This window comes from Sapajus apella, unplaced genomic scaffold (genome assembly GCF_009761245.1).
Source record: "Sapajus apella isolate SASKATOON/1434 unplaced genomic scaffold, GSC_monkey_1.0 scaffold199, whole genome shotgun sequence".
Lineage (NCBI taxonomy): Eukaryota > Metazoa > Chordata > Mammalia > Primates > Cebidae > Sapajus > Sapajus apella.
Window position 1 is genome coordinate 214,370 of NW_022437139.1, and position 19,038 is coordinate 233,407.

Sequence of the window (19,038 nt, forward strand, 5' to 3'; positions counted from 1 at the left end):
CTGGTTATTTGGAAGACTTGTTGATATAGTTCTTTCATAGTGTTACTGGTCTTTGTACTTCAGTGTATTTTTGCAGTAGCTAGTAATTATTTTCTCTTTCCATGTTTAGTGCTTCTTTCAGGAGCTCTTGCAAGGCAGGCCTGGTGGCGCAATCTCAGCTCACCACAACTTCCGCCCCGGGTTCAAGTGATTTTCCTGCCTCAGCCTCCCAAATAGCTGGGATTACAGACATGCACCACCACGCATGGCTAATTTTGTAATTTTAGTAGAGACAGCGTTTATCCATGTTGGTCAGGCTGATCTCAAACTCCCGACCTCAGGTGATCCATCCGCCTCAGCCTCCCAAAGTGCCGGGATTACAGGTGAGAGCCACGGCACCCAGCCTGAGAACTTTAATGGTTTTATGCACCATTTTTATTATGATAGTAAAAAATTCTATATGTGTCTGTATATTTACATTTAATAGAGAGCTTTATATTTATATATCATTTTATGATGCCATCTAGCATCATTTTGGTTTTCAACATAATGGACTCATATTAGCATTTCTCTTTGTTTATATGCAGAGTCTATGTTTCTCAGGCTGTTCTTGAATTCTTGGTCTCAAGAGATCTGACTGCCTTGGCTTCCTAAAGCTGTAGAATTACAGGCATGAGCCACTGTGTCGGGCTACCACATAACATTTCTTGTAGGACGGTGCTAGTTGTAATGAACACCCTGAAATTTGATTTAGGAAATTCTTTATTTTTATTTTGTTTTCAAAGTAAAATAATTTTGAATTAAGTATTATGGTAGAATTTTTTTTTTGTTACATCAAAATTTGGGAATTTCTCAGCTTTCTTTTTCTTTAATTTACCTCTGTATTACTTTTTCCCTATATTCTTCTTCTAAGTTTTATTTCATGACTATATTCTACTTGATGTTGTCCAATAATTTTGAAATTCCATATTTTTCTTTTGTTTTGCAATTTTATATTTTTGTGTTATATATTTTATGGTATGGCAGCTTACACCAGTTAACTGTGTTTTAATGTTTTAGTTTATATTATAATTGTGTATGACAATGTTTAACTCTGTACAATTTAAGACAGATTGGAACAAAATCAAATGTAAATCAGCCATACGTCTATTGCCAATATAATTATTTCCGTGTTTCTTTGCCTGTATAAATATTATCCCTGTGTTTTTTATGACTTGTATATTTGTTGTGTAGGTTTGTTGTGAATGGTTGTTCAATCTTCTCTAGGTGAGCAGTCATAAACATTCTCCTAATTTCAATATCTATTGTGAATCTATATTTTTGTGTGGGAGAAATGCTTGTGGATTTGAAGATTATATAAAAACGATCATAACTTTGTATCTTTTTAAAAGTATTACTGTTTATTTTTACTTGTCAGAGCCACATAACAAAATATATTGCCAACCATTTTAAAATAATGCTGTTTAGGCTGGGTGCAGTGGCTCATGCCTGTAATCCAGCACTTTGGGAGGGTGAGGTGGGCAGATTGCCTGAGGTCAGGAGTTTGAGAGCAGCCTAGCTAACATGGTGAAAACCCGTCTCTCCTGAAAAGACAAAAATTAGCCAGGCATTGTGGTGGTCACCTGTAGTCCCAGCTACTCAGGAGGCCGAGGCAGGAGAATCGCTTGAACCTGGGAGGTGGAGGTTGCAGTGAGCCAAGATCATACCACTGTACTCAGCCTGGGCAACAGAGCAAGACTCTGTCTCTGAAAAAAATAAAATATGCCGTTTAGACATATTAACTATATGACAGTGTTATGAAACATATCCCTACAATGTTTTTATCTTGCAAAGCTAAATCTCAATACACATTAAACAAGAACTAATGTTTCTGATTTTCTGGCACTTTGCAAACACCACTCTGTTTTCTTTTTCTAAGAGTGTAACTGCCTCGCATACCTCATACAATCTCTTTTTGTGGCTGGCTCATTTTGTTTTGTGTAATGTCATCAAGCTTTAGGTGGTTAGAATATTTTTGGCTTTTTAAGTCCTGGGTGATATTCCAGTATTTTTATATTTTAAATTATATCTACTGAATAATTTGGTGACAGAAAATTGCATTGCTCTTACCTATTGGCTTTCAGTAACAATGCTGCAGTAATTATGGGTATGCCAGTAGCTCTTCATATGAACACAGATGTGAAAGTTTATATATGTCTCGCATTCTATTTTTTTGACCATTATACTCATACCAAATTGTTTTTATTCTCTAACTTTGTAATGTATTTTGAAATCAGGAACTGTACTGATAACATGCTTCCTTTTTTTTTTTTTTAAGAAGACTTTGGGTACTTTATCATCTTTGGGGATTTCATATACTTTTGGGGTTTGCTGTTTCTATTTCATCACAAATTGCATTAAATTTCTAGATTACATCGAGCAGTATGGACATCTTCAAAATATTAATTATGTCAACCTTTGAACAGGAGCATGTTGGAGTGTGTTGTTTAATTTCTATATAGTTGTAATTTTTTCAGTTTTTGTCTTTTGTTTTACACTCATTTCATTTTGATCATAGAACGTAATTCATGTAAATTTTCTGTTTTAAAAAGTTTGTTAAGACTTCTTTTTTTGGCCAGGCACAGTGGCTCATGCCTATAATCCCAGCACTATGGGAGGCCAAGGTTGGTGGATCATGAGGTCAAGAGATTGAGAACATCCTGGCCAACATGGTGAAACCCTGTTTTAACTAAAAATACAAAAATTAGCTGGGCATCATGGTGCACGCCTATAGCCCCAGCTTCTCAGGAGGCTGAGGCAGAAGAATCGCTTGAACCTGGGAGACAGAGGTTGCGGTGAGCCAAGATATATAAACTCTGGAACAGAAAGACTTATTGTTTTATTTGATTCTTGTATCTTTATCTCTCATTTTCTCTTAATTTGTGTATTTTTTATTTCTATGTTGATATGCTTTTACTTCTTTCTTATTTTGTTTTGTGTATCTTCACAAATATATTCTTTGTGCTACCTTGGGGATTACATAAAACCTCTAAAAGATACAATATACTTCCGTCTGGTATTTAAAAAAAAAAAAAAAACTTAGTTGCATACAAAAATATTTTCTCATTACATTTGCCCTCAAATTTGTCATTGATGGTTCAAATTATATCTTTTTATGTTGTATATTCATAAAGATGTTTATAATAATTTCTATTTTTAACTTTCAAATTTTAGAGAATTTTAAAATGTTTTTTTGCACCATTATAATAATGCTTTAAAAAAATCAATTTTTTGTGTTTCTGCATGTCTTTTCCAGAAAATAAATGTATTTTTATATGATTATGTGTTGCTTTGTTGAATAATGTTATTTTCAGTAGAAACAACTGCTTTTAGCACCCTTTTTGGCATTTTGTATGGAGTGCCAATACACCTCTTCAGAATTTGGTTATTTTTGAAGTTTTTTTTTTTTTTAATTTAGCAGGACATCTTTGCTGTTGGTATTATACTCACTTGAAAACTATTTTTTTTTTCAGGACTTTGATATATATCAGACAGTACCCTTGTGGCCTGCAAAACTTTTGTTGATAATTTACTAGCTATCTCATAAGACCATGCTTGCAAATGATGCATCACTTTTATCTTGCAGTTTCCAAGATTCTCTTTTTTGCTGTGACTTTTGAAGTTGTGCTTATATAAGTGTTTGTTATAAATATCTTTGTGTGTATCCTACTTTGTTTTTTGAGCTTTTTTTTTTAGAGATGGAGTCTCACTCTTGCTGCCCAGGCTGGAGTGGAGTGGCATGATCTTGGCTCACTGCAACCTCCACCTCCTGGGTTCAGGCAATTCTCCTGCCACAGCCTCCCACGTAGCTGGGACTACAGGCCTGTGCCACCATGCCCAGCTAATTTTTGTATTTTTAGTACACATGGAGTTTCATCATGTGGGCCAGGATGATCTAGATCTCCTGACCTCATGGTCTGCCTACCTCGGCCTCCCATAGTGCTGGGATTACAAGCGTGAGCCACTGCACCTGGCTGAGCTTTTTGTTTTTATGTCATTTTTTTCTATCTAAATTATTTTCAATTTTCAATTTTTTTTTTTTTTTTGTAGAGATGGGGTTTCACCATGCTAGCCAGTGTGGTCTTGATCTCTTGACCTCGTGATCTGCCCGCCTTGGCCTCCCAAAGTGCTGGGATTACAGGTGTGAGCCACCGCGCCCAGACCTATTTTCAATTTTTAAATTAATATATATTTTTTATGGTTTTTAATATTTTTGATAAAACTATATTGCTCTGTTTTGTATACATTATAATCTATGATTGACATTTGGACATTAAAAAAGGCTACCTGTCACAACTTTATAATGTAGCTTTGTTATGGCATAGTCTGAGCAATTGTCTTGGTTAGAGATTCTGGGAGTCTCTCAGGTGTGTTCCTAGAATGTGTCTTGTCTACAATTTTGCGCTTATTTTTTATTTAAAGGAGTATGTGTTTCTTTTTTTTCTTTTTTTTTTTGAGACAGAGCTAGACTGTGTCTGGAGTGCAATGGTCCAATCTTGGTTCACTGCAACCTCCACCTCCTGGGTTCAAACAATTCTCTTGCCTCAGTCTCCCAAGTAGCTGGGAATACAGGGGCAGGCTACCACACCTGGCTAATTTTTTAAAAATATATATATTAGTAGAGATAGGGTTTCACCATGTTGACCAGGCTGATCTCAAACTCATGTGAACTTCAGGTGATCCACCAGCCTTGGCCTCCCAAAGTGCTGGGATTACAGGTGTGAACCACCTCATCTGGCGTCTTTGTGTTTCTTCTTAATAGTCAGTAATCATTTGCTTACCTGTCTTCTGTGTGTGGTACTGTAGTCCCTCTGCTGTAACATTTAGCTTTGGTCTCAGCAGACATAAACTGTCATTCCAAAGTATACCACCATTTCTTTCAGCACTATGTCAAGGAGCCAGAAACCAGTGTCTAGAAAGGCCTCCAGAAGCAAGTAGTAAATATGTATGTGCCGTATTTTACTTGTCTTTTTAAAAAGAAACCAAAAGTTGGCAGTTTACTACGAAACGCACTATGTTATATTGGGGAGCAGGAAGGCTGTGCTGGGTAAATGTAATAGACTTTTCTTTTTCTTCTATGTTACTCCCTGTGTTGTGATCATCTGGGGCACTTCACACACAACTCTTTTATAAATTTTCCTCAGATGTATTTTTGTTATGTTTTTGTTACATTTACATGTCTATAAAAAATAGGGCCTGTGGTATTTTGCTGTGCCATCTTGTATATGTAGCTTGTATAATTTTCTGGGTTAGATTTGTAAAGCATATTCATCTGATTCTAGTAAATGGAGTAATTTGTTATTTTTATTTCTTTCAGTTATATATTCTCATTTTGCCCAAGACCTTTGGCCAGTGCAGGGCATAAAAGATTCTTTCCAAGAAGTCATATTGAGAAGATACGGGAAATGTGGACATGAAGACTTACAGTTAACTACAGACTGTAAAAGTGTGGATGAGTGTAATCTGTACAAAGAAGGTTATAATGAACTAAACCAGTGTTTGACAACTACCCAGAGTGAAATATTTCAATGTGATCAATATATGAACGTCTTTTACACATTGTCAAATTCAAATATACATGAGATAAGATATACTGGAAAGAAACCTTTCAAATGTAAAAAATGTGACAGATCATTTTGCATGCTTTTACATCTAACTCAACATAAAAGAACTCATATTAGGGAGAATGCTTACCAATGTGAAGAATGTGGTAAAGTCTTTAACTGGTTCTCAACCCTTACTAGACACAGGAGAATTCACACTGGAGAGAAGCCCTACAAATGTGAAGAATGTGGCAAAGCTTTTAAGCAGTCTTCAACCCTTACTGCACATAAGATAATTCATACTGGAGAGAAACCTTACAGATGTGAAGAATGTGGCAAAGCCTTTAACCGGTCCTCGCACCTTACTACACATAAAAGAATCCATACTGGAGAGAAACCCTACAAATGTGAGGAATGTGGCAGAGCTTTTAACCGGTCTTCACATCTTACTACCCATAAGATTATTCATACTGGAGAGAAACCCTACAAATGTGAGGAATGTGGCAAAGCTTTTAACCAGTCGTCAACCCTTACTACACATAAGATAACTCATGCTGGAGAGAAACCCTACAAATGTGAAGAATGTGGCAAAGCTTTTTACCGATTCTCATACCTTACTAAACATAAGATAATTCATACTGGAGAGAAATTCTACAAATGTGAGGAATGTGGCAAAGGCTTTAATTGGTCCTCAACCCTTACTAAACATAAGAGAATTCATACTGGAGAGAAACCGTACAAATGTGAAGAATGTGGCAAAGCTTTTAATGAGTCCTCAAACCTTACTGCACATAAGATAATTCATACTGGAGAGAAACCCTACAAATGTGAGGAATGTGGCAAAGCCTTTAACCGGTCCCCAAAACTTAATGCACATAAAATAATTCATACTGGTGAGAAACCCTACAAATGTGAAGAATGTGGCAAAGGTTTTAACCAAATCTCAAACCTTACTAAACATAAGATAACTCATAGTGGGGATACATCTTACAAATACGAAGAATGTGATAAAGCCTTTAACCTGTCCTCAACCCTTACTACACATAAGGTAATGCATACAGGAGAGAAACCCTACAACTGTGAAGAGTGCAGCAAAGCTTTCGACCAGTCCTCAAACTTTATCGAACAAAGTAATTCATACTGGAGGGAAACCCTACAAATGTGAAGACTGTGGCAAAGCCTTTAACCAGTCCTCAACTCTTACTAAACATAAGAAAATTCATACTGAAGAGGAACTCTATGAGTGTGAATAATATGGCAATGCTTTCAACAAGTCCTCAATGTTTAACAGACATAAGATAATTTATACTGCAAAAAAAAACTACAAACCAGAAAGATGGACAATGCTTTTGAAAACACCTCAAACTTTTTTATTTTTTTGAGACGGAGTCTCACACTGTTGCCCAGGATGGAGTGGAATGGCGCGATCATGGCTCAGTGCAACCTCTGCCTCCCGGGTTCAAGCGATTCTTCCGCCTTTGCTTCCGGAGTAGCTGGGACTACAGGCACGTACCAGCATGCACAGCTAATTTCTGTATTTTTAGTAGAGACGGGGTTTCACCATGTTGGCCAGGATGGTCTCAATCTCTTGACCTCATGATCCACGCGCCTCGGCCTCCCAAAGTGCTGGAATTACAGGCGTGAGGCACCACGCCTGGCCTAAAACTTTCTTAAACATTAAAAAAAATACTTGATTGTAGGCAAGATAATTCATACTGAAGAAAACTTCTACAAGTGTGAACAATGTGGCAAAACTTTCAATGAATGCTCACACCTTATTGCACTGGAAAGCACATATTACTTAAGAAAAATTGTATAAATATAAAGACTGCAAAAGCCATTAATGTCCGTTCACATCTTACTCAACACTAGAGAGTTCATACTTAATAAAAGGAATATAAGTGCAATTACTGTCAAAAGATCTTTCAGAAAATACAAACCTTTCAAGTGAAGAGGAGTATTTATTTTGAAGATGAACATTCAGATGTGAAAAGGATTGTAGTACCTTTATTTGTATCACAGGTCTTATTGTTCACATTTTGTACTAGAAGAAAACTCTGAAGTAGTTGCTCAAATTTTGTTCAACATCAGAAAATTTATATTGAAGAAAAACTTTGCAAATTTAATAAATTTCAAGACACTTTTTAAAAAATACAGCCTAGAAGACTCCAGAGATTTTATACTAAAATATATTTTTGCACATGTAGTAAATATGAAAAAATATTTAATTCAAAATTAAGGCTATGTGAATATCAGAGAATTTACAGTAGAAATATATAAGACACTGACACCCCAGATATACTAAATCAGAGTGCTGGGTATGAAAAAATTAAAGTCGGTGGAAAAATTGTTTGTATATAACTTTAAAAGGAGTAGGTTTTTTAGAGAGTTATTACATTATACTTTATTTCTTCAAAAAAATACAGATTTTTAAAAAGTAAATAATGATGTCATTCAACTCTCAAATTATTTCCTGCTGTTTCTTCATTCCTGTTGTATTCACATGTGAAAGCACGTGATCAGTTAATGCCGCATTAAAGACATGAGATTCTTTTTTATTAGGTGGGCATTATTTATGGTCTTTTCCATGAAACAGTGAGGACATTAAAATGTAAGATGCATGACGAAAATATAAGTGAAGAGACTTTGTGGTTAACAATATTGAGTGATGCATTAGGTCGGTGTTCAGAGTAATATTCTTTTGCATTATGAGAAGAAAACATTTTTTATTTAAAATTAAATGAAAATATATTAGTATGTTATTGTACCAATTGTGCTTTTGTATAATAAAATGCAGTATGTTTAAAAAATATTAGATTATGTGTCAAGTTAATATTTTAATCCAACATTTTAAAAATGCTAAATACTATTGGCTGGGTGTGGTGACCCACGCCTGTAATCCCAGCACTTTGGGAGGCTGAGGCGGGTGGATCATGAGGTCAGGAGTTCGAGATCAGCCTGGCCAACATGATGAAAGCCTGTCTCTACTAAAAGTACAAAAAATTAGCCAGTATGGTGGAAGGCATCTGTAATCCCAGCTATTCGGGAGGCTGAGGTAGAGTTGCTTAAACCCGGGAGGCGGAGGTTGCAGTGAGCTGAAACTGCACCACTGCACTCCAGCCTGAACAACAGAGGGAGACTCTGTCTCAATAAATAAATAAACAAATACTATTGTACATTCAGCGAGGTGTTACTATATCACAAACTTTATTCTACGCAAGGGTATAGATAAGAGAGGATAACAATATACTATTTGGCAACATAGTGGATTAACATCTGGAGTAATCTCTTGTCAGTGGGTCTAAACTGCAAATTAATATTGTTTATGTTAAATTTTTTTTTAACAATTTGAGTTTATTTTTAAAAATTTTTGTGCGTACATGAGTGTGCCATATATGGCATATTTTAATATAGGAGTATATAATCGAATCAGGGTAAATGTATCTATCACCTGTAGCGTTTGTCCTTTGTAATACAAACAATCCAATTCCACACTTATTTTAAATGTACATTTGTTATTGATTACAGTTATTTTGTGGTCATAATAAAAATTATATGCAAGTATACATAAGATGAATACATTTCTGAGTCCTGAATAAATATTACTAAAATTGGCTCGCTCCGCTCCGTTCCCTGCCTCCGCGCCACAGCCGCCGAGCCTGCCGCCCCCGCCATGGAGCAGAAGACGGCTGTGCCACCCATGTCTGCCGATCTTGGCAAATCTGCCAGGGATGTCTTCACCAAGGGCTGTGCATTTGGCTTAATCAAGCTTGATTTGAAAACAAAATCTGAGAATGGATTGGAATTTACAAGCTCAGGCTCAGCCAACACTGAGACCACCGAAGTGACAGGCAGTCTGGAAACCAAGCACAGATGTACTGGGTACGGCCTGACGTTTACGGAGAAATGGAACACCAGGCACCAAGATTACCGTGGAAGATCAGCTTGCACGTGGCCTGAAGCTGACCTTCACTTCATCCTTCTCACCTAACACTGGGGAAAAAAATTGCTAAAATCAAGGCAGGGTACAAGCGCGGGAGCACATTAACCTGGGCAGCGACGCGGATTTCCACATTGCTGGGCCTTCCATCTGGGGTGCTCTGGTGTTGGATTATGAGGGCTGGCTGGCCGGCCACCAGATGAATTTTGAGACTGCAAAGCCCTGAGTGACCCAGAGCAACTTTGCAGTTGGCTACAAGACTGATGAATTCCAGCTACATACTAATGTGAATGACGGCACAGAGTTTGGCGGCTCCATTTACCAGAAGGTGAACAAGAAGTTGGAGACGGCTGTCAATCTCCTGGACAGCACGAAACAGTACCACGCGCTTCGGAAGAACAGCCAAGTATCAGATTGACCCTGACACCAGCTTCTCAGCTAAAGTGAAGAACTCCAGCCTGATAGGTTTAAGATACACTCAGACTCTAAAGCCAGGTATCAAACTGACTGTCAGCTCCTCTGGATGGCAAGAACGTCAATGCTGGTGGCCACGAGCTTGGTCTAGAACTGGAATTTCAAGCATAAATGAATACTGTACAATTGTTTAATTTTAAACTATTTTGCAGCATAACTACCTTCAGAATTTAGTGCATCTTTTAATATTGTATGTCTGGGATGCAAGTATTGCTAAATATGTTAGACCTCCTGATTAAGGATGATTCAGCTTTAAGATGTTACCCTTTCAGAGGTACAGAAGAAACACATTTCCAAAAAAGGTCTTTTCAGTGGTAGACTTGGGGGGAAATTGGTGGCCCCTTTGAGATGCCAGGTTTTTTCTTTATCTAGAAATGGCTGCAAGCGGAAGCTGATAATACATAGGCACTTTGTAAATTCATATTGAGTAAATGAATGCAATTGTGATTTCCTGAGAATCGGACCTTGGTTTCCCAACCCCAATTGATGAGAGGCTCACTGCTTCATGGTGTGTACAAACTCACCTGAATGGGACTTTTTTATATAGATCTTCATGACCGGTTCCCACCCCAGTTCATCGTCACCTCTTACACCAAAAGGTCTGCACGGTGTGGTCACTGTTTCTTTTGTGCCATTTTGGGGTAGAGAGGGTGGATGTGATGAAGCCAATAATTCAGGACTTATTCCTTCTTGTGTTTTGTTTTTTTTTTAAAGACGGGTTTCACCATATTGATCAGGCTGGTCTTGAACTCCTGACCTCAGGTGATCCGCCCGCCTTAGCCTCCAAAGTGCTTGGATTACAGGCGTGAGCCACCGCGCCCAGCCTAGTGTTGTGTTTTTTTGCCCTTGCACCAGAGTATGAAATAGCTTCCAGAAACTCCAGTTATGAGCTTGGAAGAGTCTGTGTGACTGTAATCACATGGTGACAACACTCAGAATCTAAACTGGACTTCTGTTGTATTCTCACCAGTCAATCTGCGTTTTTTTAGCAGTTTAATGGATACATTTGAGTCTTCCATTTTGTGTGGAATTAGATCCTCCCCTTCAAATGCTGTAATTAACATCACTTAAAAGAAACTTGAGGCCGGGCGCGGTGGCTCACGCCTATAATCCCAGCACTTTGGGAGGCCGAGTCGGGTGGATCACGAGGTCAATAGATCGAGACCATCCTGGTCAACATGGTGAAACCCCGTCTCTACTAAAAATACAAAACATTAGCTGGGCATGGTGGCGCGTGCCTGTAATCCCAGCTACTCAGGAGGCTGAGGCAGGAGAATTGCCTGAACCCAGGAGGCACAGGTTGCGGTGAGCCGAGATCGCGCCATTGCACTCCAGCCTGGGTAACAAGACCGAAACTCTGTCTCAAAAAAAAAAAAAAAGAAACTTGAATAAAATATTGAAATCTCAAAAGAAATATAACTAACATTTTCTTACATGTATTTTTGAACGAATGTGTGGCCTGTCTGCCTACAAACTCATACAGACTTAGTTTTGATTTACGTAGATTTAAATATCTATTAGTCTAAAGATAAACCTTAGTTGTAAGAAAACTATGAAGTGAGTTTGTGTATGAGTTTGTACCTGTTTTTGGTAAAAAAGCAATATAGGAACAAAAGTCGCCGGGCGCGGTGGCTCACGCCTATAATCCCAGCACTTTGGGAGGCCGAGGCGGGTGGATCACGAGGTCAAGAGATCGAGACCATCCTGGTCAACAAGGTGAAACCTCGTCTCTACTAAAAATACAAAAAATCAGCTGGGCATGGTGGTGCGTGCCTGTAATCCCAGCTACTCAGGAGGCTGAGGCAGGAGAATTGCCTTAACCCAGGAGGCGGAGGTTGCGGTGAGCCGGGATTGCGCCATTGCACTCCAGCCTGGGTAACAAGAGCGAAACTTCGTCTCAAAAAAAAAAAAAAAAAAGTCATTTTAACAAGGTGACTACTAGAAAACTAAAAACCTCAAAAACGCTGAAAGCAAATGTATACTCTGCTTTGTATCAAATTTATTACTGTACAATATGCCTTAAACTTCTAAATCTCCCTAGGCAAATTCTGTTTATACTTGCCTGGCACTCATGATAGACCCATAATTTTTTTGTATTTTATATATTTTATGGTTTATGAAATATGTGAGCTAGTCTGTTCTTTAGTTATTGTTATATTTATTTATTAATTGGAGACAGAGTCTAACTCTGTCATGCAGGCTGAAGTGCAGTGACGTGATTTCAGCTCACCGCAACCTCCACCTCCGGGGTTCAAGCAATTCTTCTGCCTCAGCCTCCGCAGTAGCTGTGACTACAGGTGCCCACCGCCATGCCCAGCTAATTTTTTGTATCTTAGTAGAGACGGGGTTTCACTGTGTTGCCCAGGCTGGTCTTGAACTCTTGAGCTCAGGCAATCCACCTGCCCCAGCCTTCAAAAGTGCTAGGATTACAAGCATGAGCCACCGCATCCGGCCTCTTTTTACTTTTTATAATTGGCATAAGTAAATTTATTTATGGAGTCAAATTGTTCAGGTAAATACAAGGAAACTTAGTAAGTCATGAAGATGTTTTTATATGTAAATGTAGCAAGCATGTATGGCAGTTCTTGCTGTGTAACAGATGCTCCACAAAAAGCCATAAATATTTTTGCTAAAGTTAGTTTGTAATTTCAAGTCAGAGATAGAAAATATTAGTGGTGGTTGGCCAGGTGCAGTGGCTCAAGCCTGCAATCCCAGCACTTTGGGAGGCCGAGGCGGCGGATCACGAGGTCAAGGATCGAGACCATCCTGGCCAACATGGTGAAACCCCGTCTCTATTTAAAAAAAAAAAAAGAAGAAGAAGAAAAGAAAATATTAGTGGTGAAGAAATACAATTTTTTATGTGAACAGCACAGTTTTCAAGCTGCAAAACAGTGTTGTTGAATTTAAAAATGCTTCTTTTATTTTCTATCTTCAGATTTGTTTGTATTATGTGTATCCAGCCATGTATGCATCACAGTCCTTATTTTTGTGTGTTGTGGCTACAGTTTTCTCACTGTTATCTTCATGCCATTTGATTTCACATGGTATTTTGTAGATTTTGATGAGAAAGTTGTTTTTTCTTTTCCCTTTTTTTTTTTTTTGAAACAGAATCTCGCTCTGTCACCCAGGCTGGAGTGCAATGGCACACTCTCTGCTCACCGCAACCTCCGCCTGCTGGGTTCAAGCAATTCTCCTGCCTCAGCCTCCCAGGTAGCTGGGATTACAGGTGCGTGCACCACCACATCCGGCTAATTTTTTTTTTTTTTTTAAGTAGAGATGGAGTTTCACCATGTTGGTCAAGCTAGTCTTGAACCCCTGACCTCATGATCCGCCCACCTCAGCCTCTCAGAAGTGCTGGGATTACAGGCATGAGCCACCTCACCTGGCTTGTTTTTTGTTTTTTTTTTTTGAGTCAGAGTCTCGCACTGTCACCCAGGCTGGAGTGGAGTGCAGTGGCATGATCTCATCTCACTGCAACCTCCACCTCCTGGGTTCAAGTGATTCTCCTGCCTCAGCCTTCTGAGTAGCTGAGATTACAGCTGCTTGCCACCACACCCGATTAATTTTTGTATTTTTAGTAGAGATGGGGTTTCACCATGTTGGCCAGGCTGGTCTTGAACTCCTAACCTTGTGATCCACCTGCCCTGGCCTCCCAAAGTGCTGGGATTACAGGCGTAAGCCACGGTGCATGGTGAAAGTTGGAATTTTTTAATGCCCTGAAAAATTGTTTTTGTTTTTTGCTTTTGAGATGGAGTTTCATTCTTATTTCCCAAACTGGAGTGCAATGGTGTGATCTCTGCTTACTGCAACCTTTTCCTCCTGGGTTCAAGTGATTCTCCTGTCTCAGCCTCACAAGTAGCAGGGATTACAGGTGTGTGCCACCACACCCAGCTAGTTTTGTATTTTTAGTGGAGGTGGGGTTTCACCGTGTTTGTCAGGCTGGTCTCAAACTCCTGACCTCAGGTGATCCCCCCACCTTGGCCTCCCAAAATGTTGGGGAGGTTCTATTTTTTCAGGCATGAGCCTGAAAAACTGGTTTTAACTGGAGAGTTTGCTTATCAATATAACTTTCAGATCAGTTAATTAAGATAAATGCCTACACTTTCCACAGGTGAGAGGTTGCATGGTTTTTTTTTTGTTTTTTGGTTTTTTTTTGGTCTGTAAAAGGAAAATTTTATTAGATTGTTATGCAAAGTGTGGAAGTGTGGTAAACACATAATTTGCTAGAAAATATACCTTTAAATTTTTAAGAGAGTTAATGGTAAGTGAATATTTTTATATTCTCTGTAATACACTTATTGCAAAACTTATGTTTCCGTGCAGAATCTTCTATTTTTTTTTCTTCAAGAAGTCTCACTCTTACCCAGTCTGGAGTTAAGTGACATGATCTCAGCTCACTGTAACCTCCACCTCCCCAGTTTCAGGCAATTCTCATGCCTCAGCTCCCAAATAGCTGGAATTGTAGGCACTTGCCACCATGCCTGGCTAACTTTTGTATTTTTTTTTTTTTTTAAGAGATGGGGTTTCACCATGTATGTTGATCAGGCTGGTCTCGAACTCCTGACCTCAGGTGATCCAGTCACCTCGGCCTCCTAAAGTGCTACGATTACAGGCGTGAGCGACCACGCCCGGCCCCCAGCTTTTGTATTTTTATTTTTTGTTTTTATTTATTTATTTATTTTTTTGAGACGGAGTTTCACTCTTGTTACCCAGGCTGGAGTGCAATGGCGCGATCTCGGCTCACCGCAACCTCCGCCTCCTGGGTTCAGGCAATTCTCCTGCCTCAGCCCCCTGAGTAGCTGGGATTACAGGCACGCACCACCATGCCCAGCTAATTTTTTTGTATTTTCAGTAGAGACGGGGTTTCACCATGTTGACCAGGATGGTCTCGATCTCTTGAGATCGAGAGCCACCGCGCCCGGCAGCTTTTGTATTTTTAATAGAGACTGGGTTTTGCCATGTTGGTCAGGCTGGTCTTGAACTCCTGACCCTCCAATGATCCACCTCAGCCTCCCAAAGTGCTGGGATTACAGGTGTGAGCCATTGCACCAAGCCAGAATCTTCTATTTTTAAGTGTTTAAGTGTTAAAGGTAGCAAAATAATAAAATGACCTCTGTGAATTTGAAATTTGAAAGAATATTTTTTTTCATATTGATACTGCAATTTGAAGGAATTTCCCACTTTTATATAATTTTTTTAGTGGGTGAAGTTCAGTCTTCAGTTTTTATTTTTAGTCACCTAACTGTAGCCAACTCCTCAGTCATTTTCTCTGGATAACTTTTGGACATCCTGACAGCTTTTGGATTAAAACATTTGCTGTTATTTAGCATGCAAACTACTTTACTGTGTTCACAGAATGGCCAGTCAGGCCCGTAAGCAACACCTGCCTCTTTAGTGTCTTTCATACCATTACCATCAGCACCAGAAACTTCAGGTGCCCCAAGCTTAAAGCAAAAATTCTAAAGTATATTGGCTTCTTCCATGCAATGTGCTGGGTCCAGAACATGCTGTAAAATATCAGAGTTCCTGGCTGGGCGTGGTGGCTCACGCCTGTAATCCCAACATTTTGGGAGGTCAAGGCAGGTGGATCACGAGGTCAGGTGTTCGAGACCAGCCTGTAGCCGAGCATGGTGGCACTCGCATGTAATCCCAGCTACTCAGGAGGCTGAAGCAGGACGATCACTTGAACCTAGGAAGTGGAGATTGCAGTGAGCTGAGATCACGCCACTAACTCCAGCTCAGGTGACAGTGCAGAGTTCCTATGGTTATGACTGACAAATGACAAAAACAACACAAAAACTATGTATTTAGCAAAGATTATGACAAAGATACAGAAAGTGTTTGAAACATTGTTATCCTTCTATCATGTTTTGAAAATATGTTTTAACCTGAAAAATGTACTTTTTCTGTAGAGCATATATATACATTGTCAAATAATTAGTTCTAGGTAGTTAATGCTTTACCTCACATAGTTAACATTTTTTGTGTTGAGACCACATGACATTGTCTTATCATGTTTAAAAAAATACATCATTATGAACTAGAGTTACTACGCTGTACAATAAATCTTTTAAACTTATTTCTTCTATTCAACTATGATTATGTACATTTTGACAAACATCTTTTCTGTTCTTTTTTTTTTTTTTTTTTTTAGAGAGGGGTTTTCGCTTTTTTTCCCCGGGTGGGTGCAATGGCGCGCTCTCGGCTCACCCCCCCCTCGTCGCCCTGGGTTCAGGCAATTCTCCTGCCTCAGCCTCCTGAGCAGCTGGGACTACAGGCACGCGCCACCATGCCCAGCTAATTTTTTGTATTTTTAGTAGAGACGGGGTTTCACCATGTTGACCAGGATGGTCTCGATCTCATGACCTCGTGATCCACCCGCCTCGGCCTCCCAAAGTGCTGGCATTACAGGCTTGAGCCACCGCGCCCGGCCTACATCTTTTCTTTTCAACCCTTTAATTTGAAATATATTGGCATCTGATGGTCACCATTTTACTTTTTTTTTTTTTTTTTTTTGAGACGGAGTTTTGCTCTTGTTGCCCAGGCTGGAGTGCAATGGCGCGACCTTGGCTCACCACTACCTCCACCTCCCGGGTTCAGGCAATTCTCCTGCCTCAGCCTCCTGAGTAGCTGGGACTACAGGCACGTGCCACCATGCCCAGCTAATTTTTTGTAGTTTTAGTAGAGACGGGGTTTCACCATGTTGACCAGGATGGTCTCGATCTCTTGACCTCGTGATCCACCCGCCTCGGCCTCCCAAAGTGCTGGGATTACAGGCTTGAGCCACCGCGCCCGGCCCCCATTTTACTTTATATATCACTGAGATTAACTTTTTTGGAATCCATGTGTAAGTGAAATAATGAGATATTAATCTTTCTGTGCCTGGCTTGTATCAACTGATATAATGTCCTCCAGCTTACTCCATGTGGTTGAAAATAATACATATATATATATATATATTTTTTTTTTTTTTGGCCAGACATGGTGGCTCACACTTGTAATTCCAGCTCTGTAGGAGGCGCAGGCAGGTGCATCAGTTGAGCACAGAGTTGAGACCAGCCTGGGAAACATGGCAAAACCCCATCTCTACTAAAAACACAAAAAATCAATCAGCTGGGCATGGCGGTGCACACTTGTAATCCCAGCTACTCCAGAGGCTGAGGCACAAGAATCCCTTAAACCAGGGATGTGGAGGTTGCAGTGAGCCAAGATCGTGCCACTGCTCTCCAGCCTGGCTGACAGAGCAAGACTCAATCTAAAAAAAAAAAAAAACTTTTTAAAATAATGAATAGTACTCCATTGTGTATATCTATCACATTGTCTTTATTTCCTCATTAGAAGTTAAACTGTTGATTCTATATTTTGTCTATTGGGAAGAGTGCTGCAAACAACAAAGAAGTGCAAATGTTTCTTCATTTCGACATTGTTTGTTTCAGATAAATATCCAATGGTGCAATTGCTGTGTTATGTGGTAGTTTGATTTTTTTTTGAGAAATCTCTATTTCATTTTTCATAATGGCTGTGAGTCATTGCACACTGTTGGTTTGAATGTAAATGAAGACAGCCATTATGAATTTTTTTTTTCTTTTTTTTGAGACAGAGTCTCACTCTGTCGCCAGGCGCCAGGCTGGAGTGCAGTGGCACAATCTCGGCTCACTGAAACCTCCGCCTCCCGGGTTCAAGCAATTCTCCTGCCTCAGCCTCCCAAGTAGCTGGGACTACAGGCACACGCCACCACCCCCAGCTAATTTTTGTATTTTTAGTAGAGACGGGGTTTCACCATGTTGGCCAGGATGGTCTCTATCTCTTGACCTGGTGATCTGCCCGCCTCGGACTCCCAAAGTGCTGGGATTACAGGCGTGAGTCACCGCGCCCGGCCAAGCTCTGGGTGGAATTAATTGGATACAATAGTGATGCCTATATCCAGAACAAAGAACAATATAAAGTAACTGCAAAATTATTCAATAAAATATTATGACACGGCCGGGCACGGTGGCTCACACCTGTAATCCAAGCACCTGAGGTCGGGAGTTCAAGACTAGCCTGACCAACATGGTGAAACCCTGTCTTTTTTTTAAAAAAAAAATGATGACACATTCTCATACAGAGATTTCTTGAGTAAAATATAGAGAATTATCTTTACTATTAGACATTTTGGTATTTTTCCAAGACATGGAAGGTATTTCTGTATAAAGTGAAGTCTCAAGAAAATAATTATTTAATGCAAATTTATGGATGCCATAAAGTGGAAAATGTTAGTTTAAGTCCTCTTACCAGAGAAAGCTGAATTTTAGCAATTTCCTCTGAGATAAAAAAGCCGGCCGGATGCGGTGGCTCACGCCTGTAATCCTAGAACTTTGGGAGCACGGGGCAGGTGGATCGCTTGAGGTAAGGAGTTTGAAACCATCCTGGCCAACATGGTGAAACCCCATGTCTACTAAAAATACAAAAAAATAGCGGGGGGTGGTGGCGCACACCTGTAATTCCAGCTACTCAGGAGGACGAGGCATGAGAATTGTTTGAACCCAGAAGGCGGAGGCTGCAGCAAGTTGAGAACGTGCCACTCCACTCCAGTCTGTGTGACAAAGCGAGATTCTGTCTAAAAAAAAAAAAGTATACTACCTGAGATTGGGTAATTATAAAGAAAAGTGATTTAATTGACTCACAGTTCAGCATGGCTGGGAAGGCCTCAGGAAACTTAAGATCACGGCAGAAGGGGAAGAGGGACGTCTTACATAGAAGCATATGAGAGAGAGAGAAGGAGGAAATGCCAGACACTTAACCAGATCTTTTGGGGTTCACTCACCACCATGAGAGCGGCATGGAGGAAACTGGCCCCATGATCCAATTATCTTTCTTCCTCAACACGTTGGGATTACAGTTCAAGATGAGATTCGGGTAGGGACACAAAAACCATATCATTCTGCCCCTGGACCCTCCCAAATTCCCTTTTCTACCAGAAGTGAGAGAATACCCATTCTCTACCAACATCTATTTTAGATGCTGGTGGTTCACGCCTGTAATTCCAGCATTTTGGGAGCCCGAAGCAGGTGGAGCATGAAG

At 39.7% G+C, this 19,038-nt stretch overlaps 2 protein-coding genes, 2 long non-coding RNA genes and 1 pseudogene across 4 annotated transcripts in view; 3 read left to right on the top strand and 2 right to left on the bottom strand.

Moving 5' to 3' along the window:
- LOC116543865 (zinc finger protein 430-like) overlaps window positions 1-6,882 on the top strand; it is a 41,745-nt gene extending 34,863 nt beyond the window's left edge. The window contains 2 exon segments of the mRNA XM_032269808.1: window positions 5,336-6,677; window positions 6,679-6,882. Coding sequence (XP_032125699.1) covers window positions 5,336-6,677; window positions 6,679-6,814 — 1,478 coding nt within the window. The 3' untranslated portion in view covers window positions 6,815-6,882.
- The window catches only part of LOC116543885, a 373,403-nt gene that overhangs the window by 205,529 nt on the left and 148,836 nt on the right, over window positions 1-19,038 (bottom strand). The window lies entirely within an intron of this gene.
- Window positions 1-19,038, top strand: part of LOC116543866 (zinc finger protein 429-like) — a 785,602-nt gene that overhangs the window by 49,800 nt on the left and 716,764 nt on the right. The gene's annotated exons all lie outside the window — the stretch shown is intronic.
- Window positions 1-19,038, bottom strand: part of LOC116543894 — a 67,036-nt gene that overhangs the window by 9,388 nt on the left and 38,610 nt on the right. The gene's annotated exons all lie outside the window — the stretch shown is intronic.
- Window positions 8,648-10,515, top strand: LOC116543873 (annotated as a pseudogene).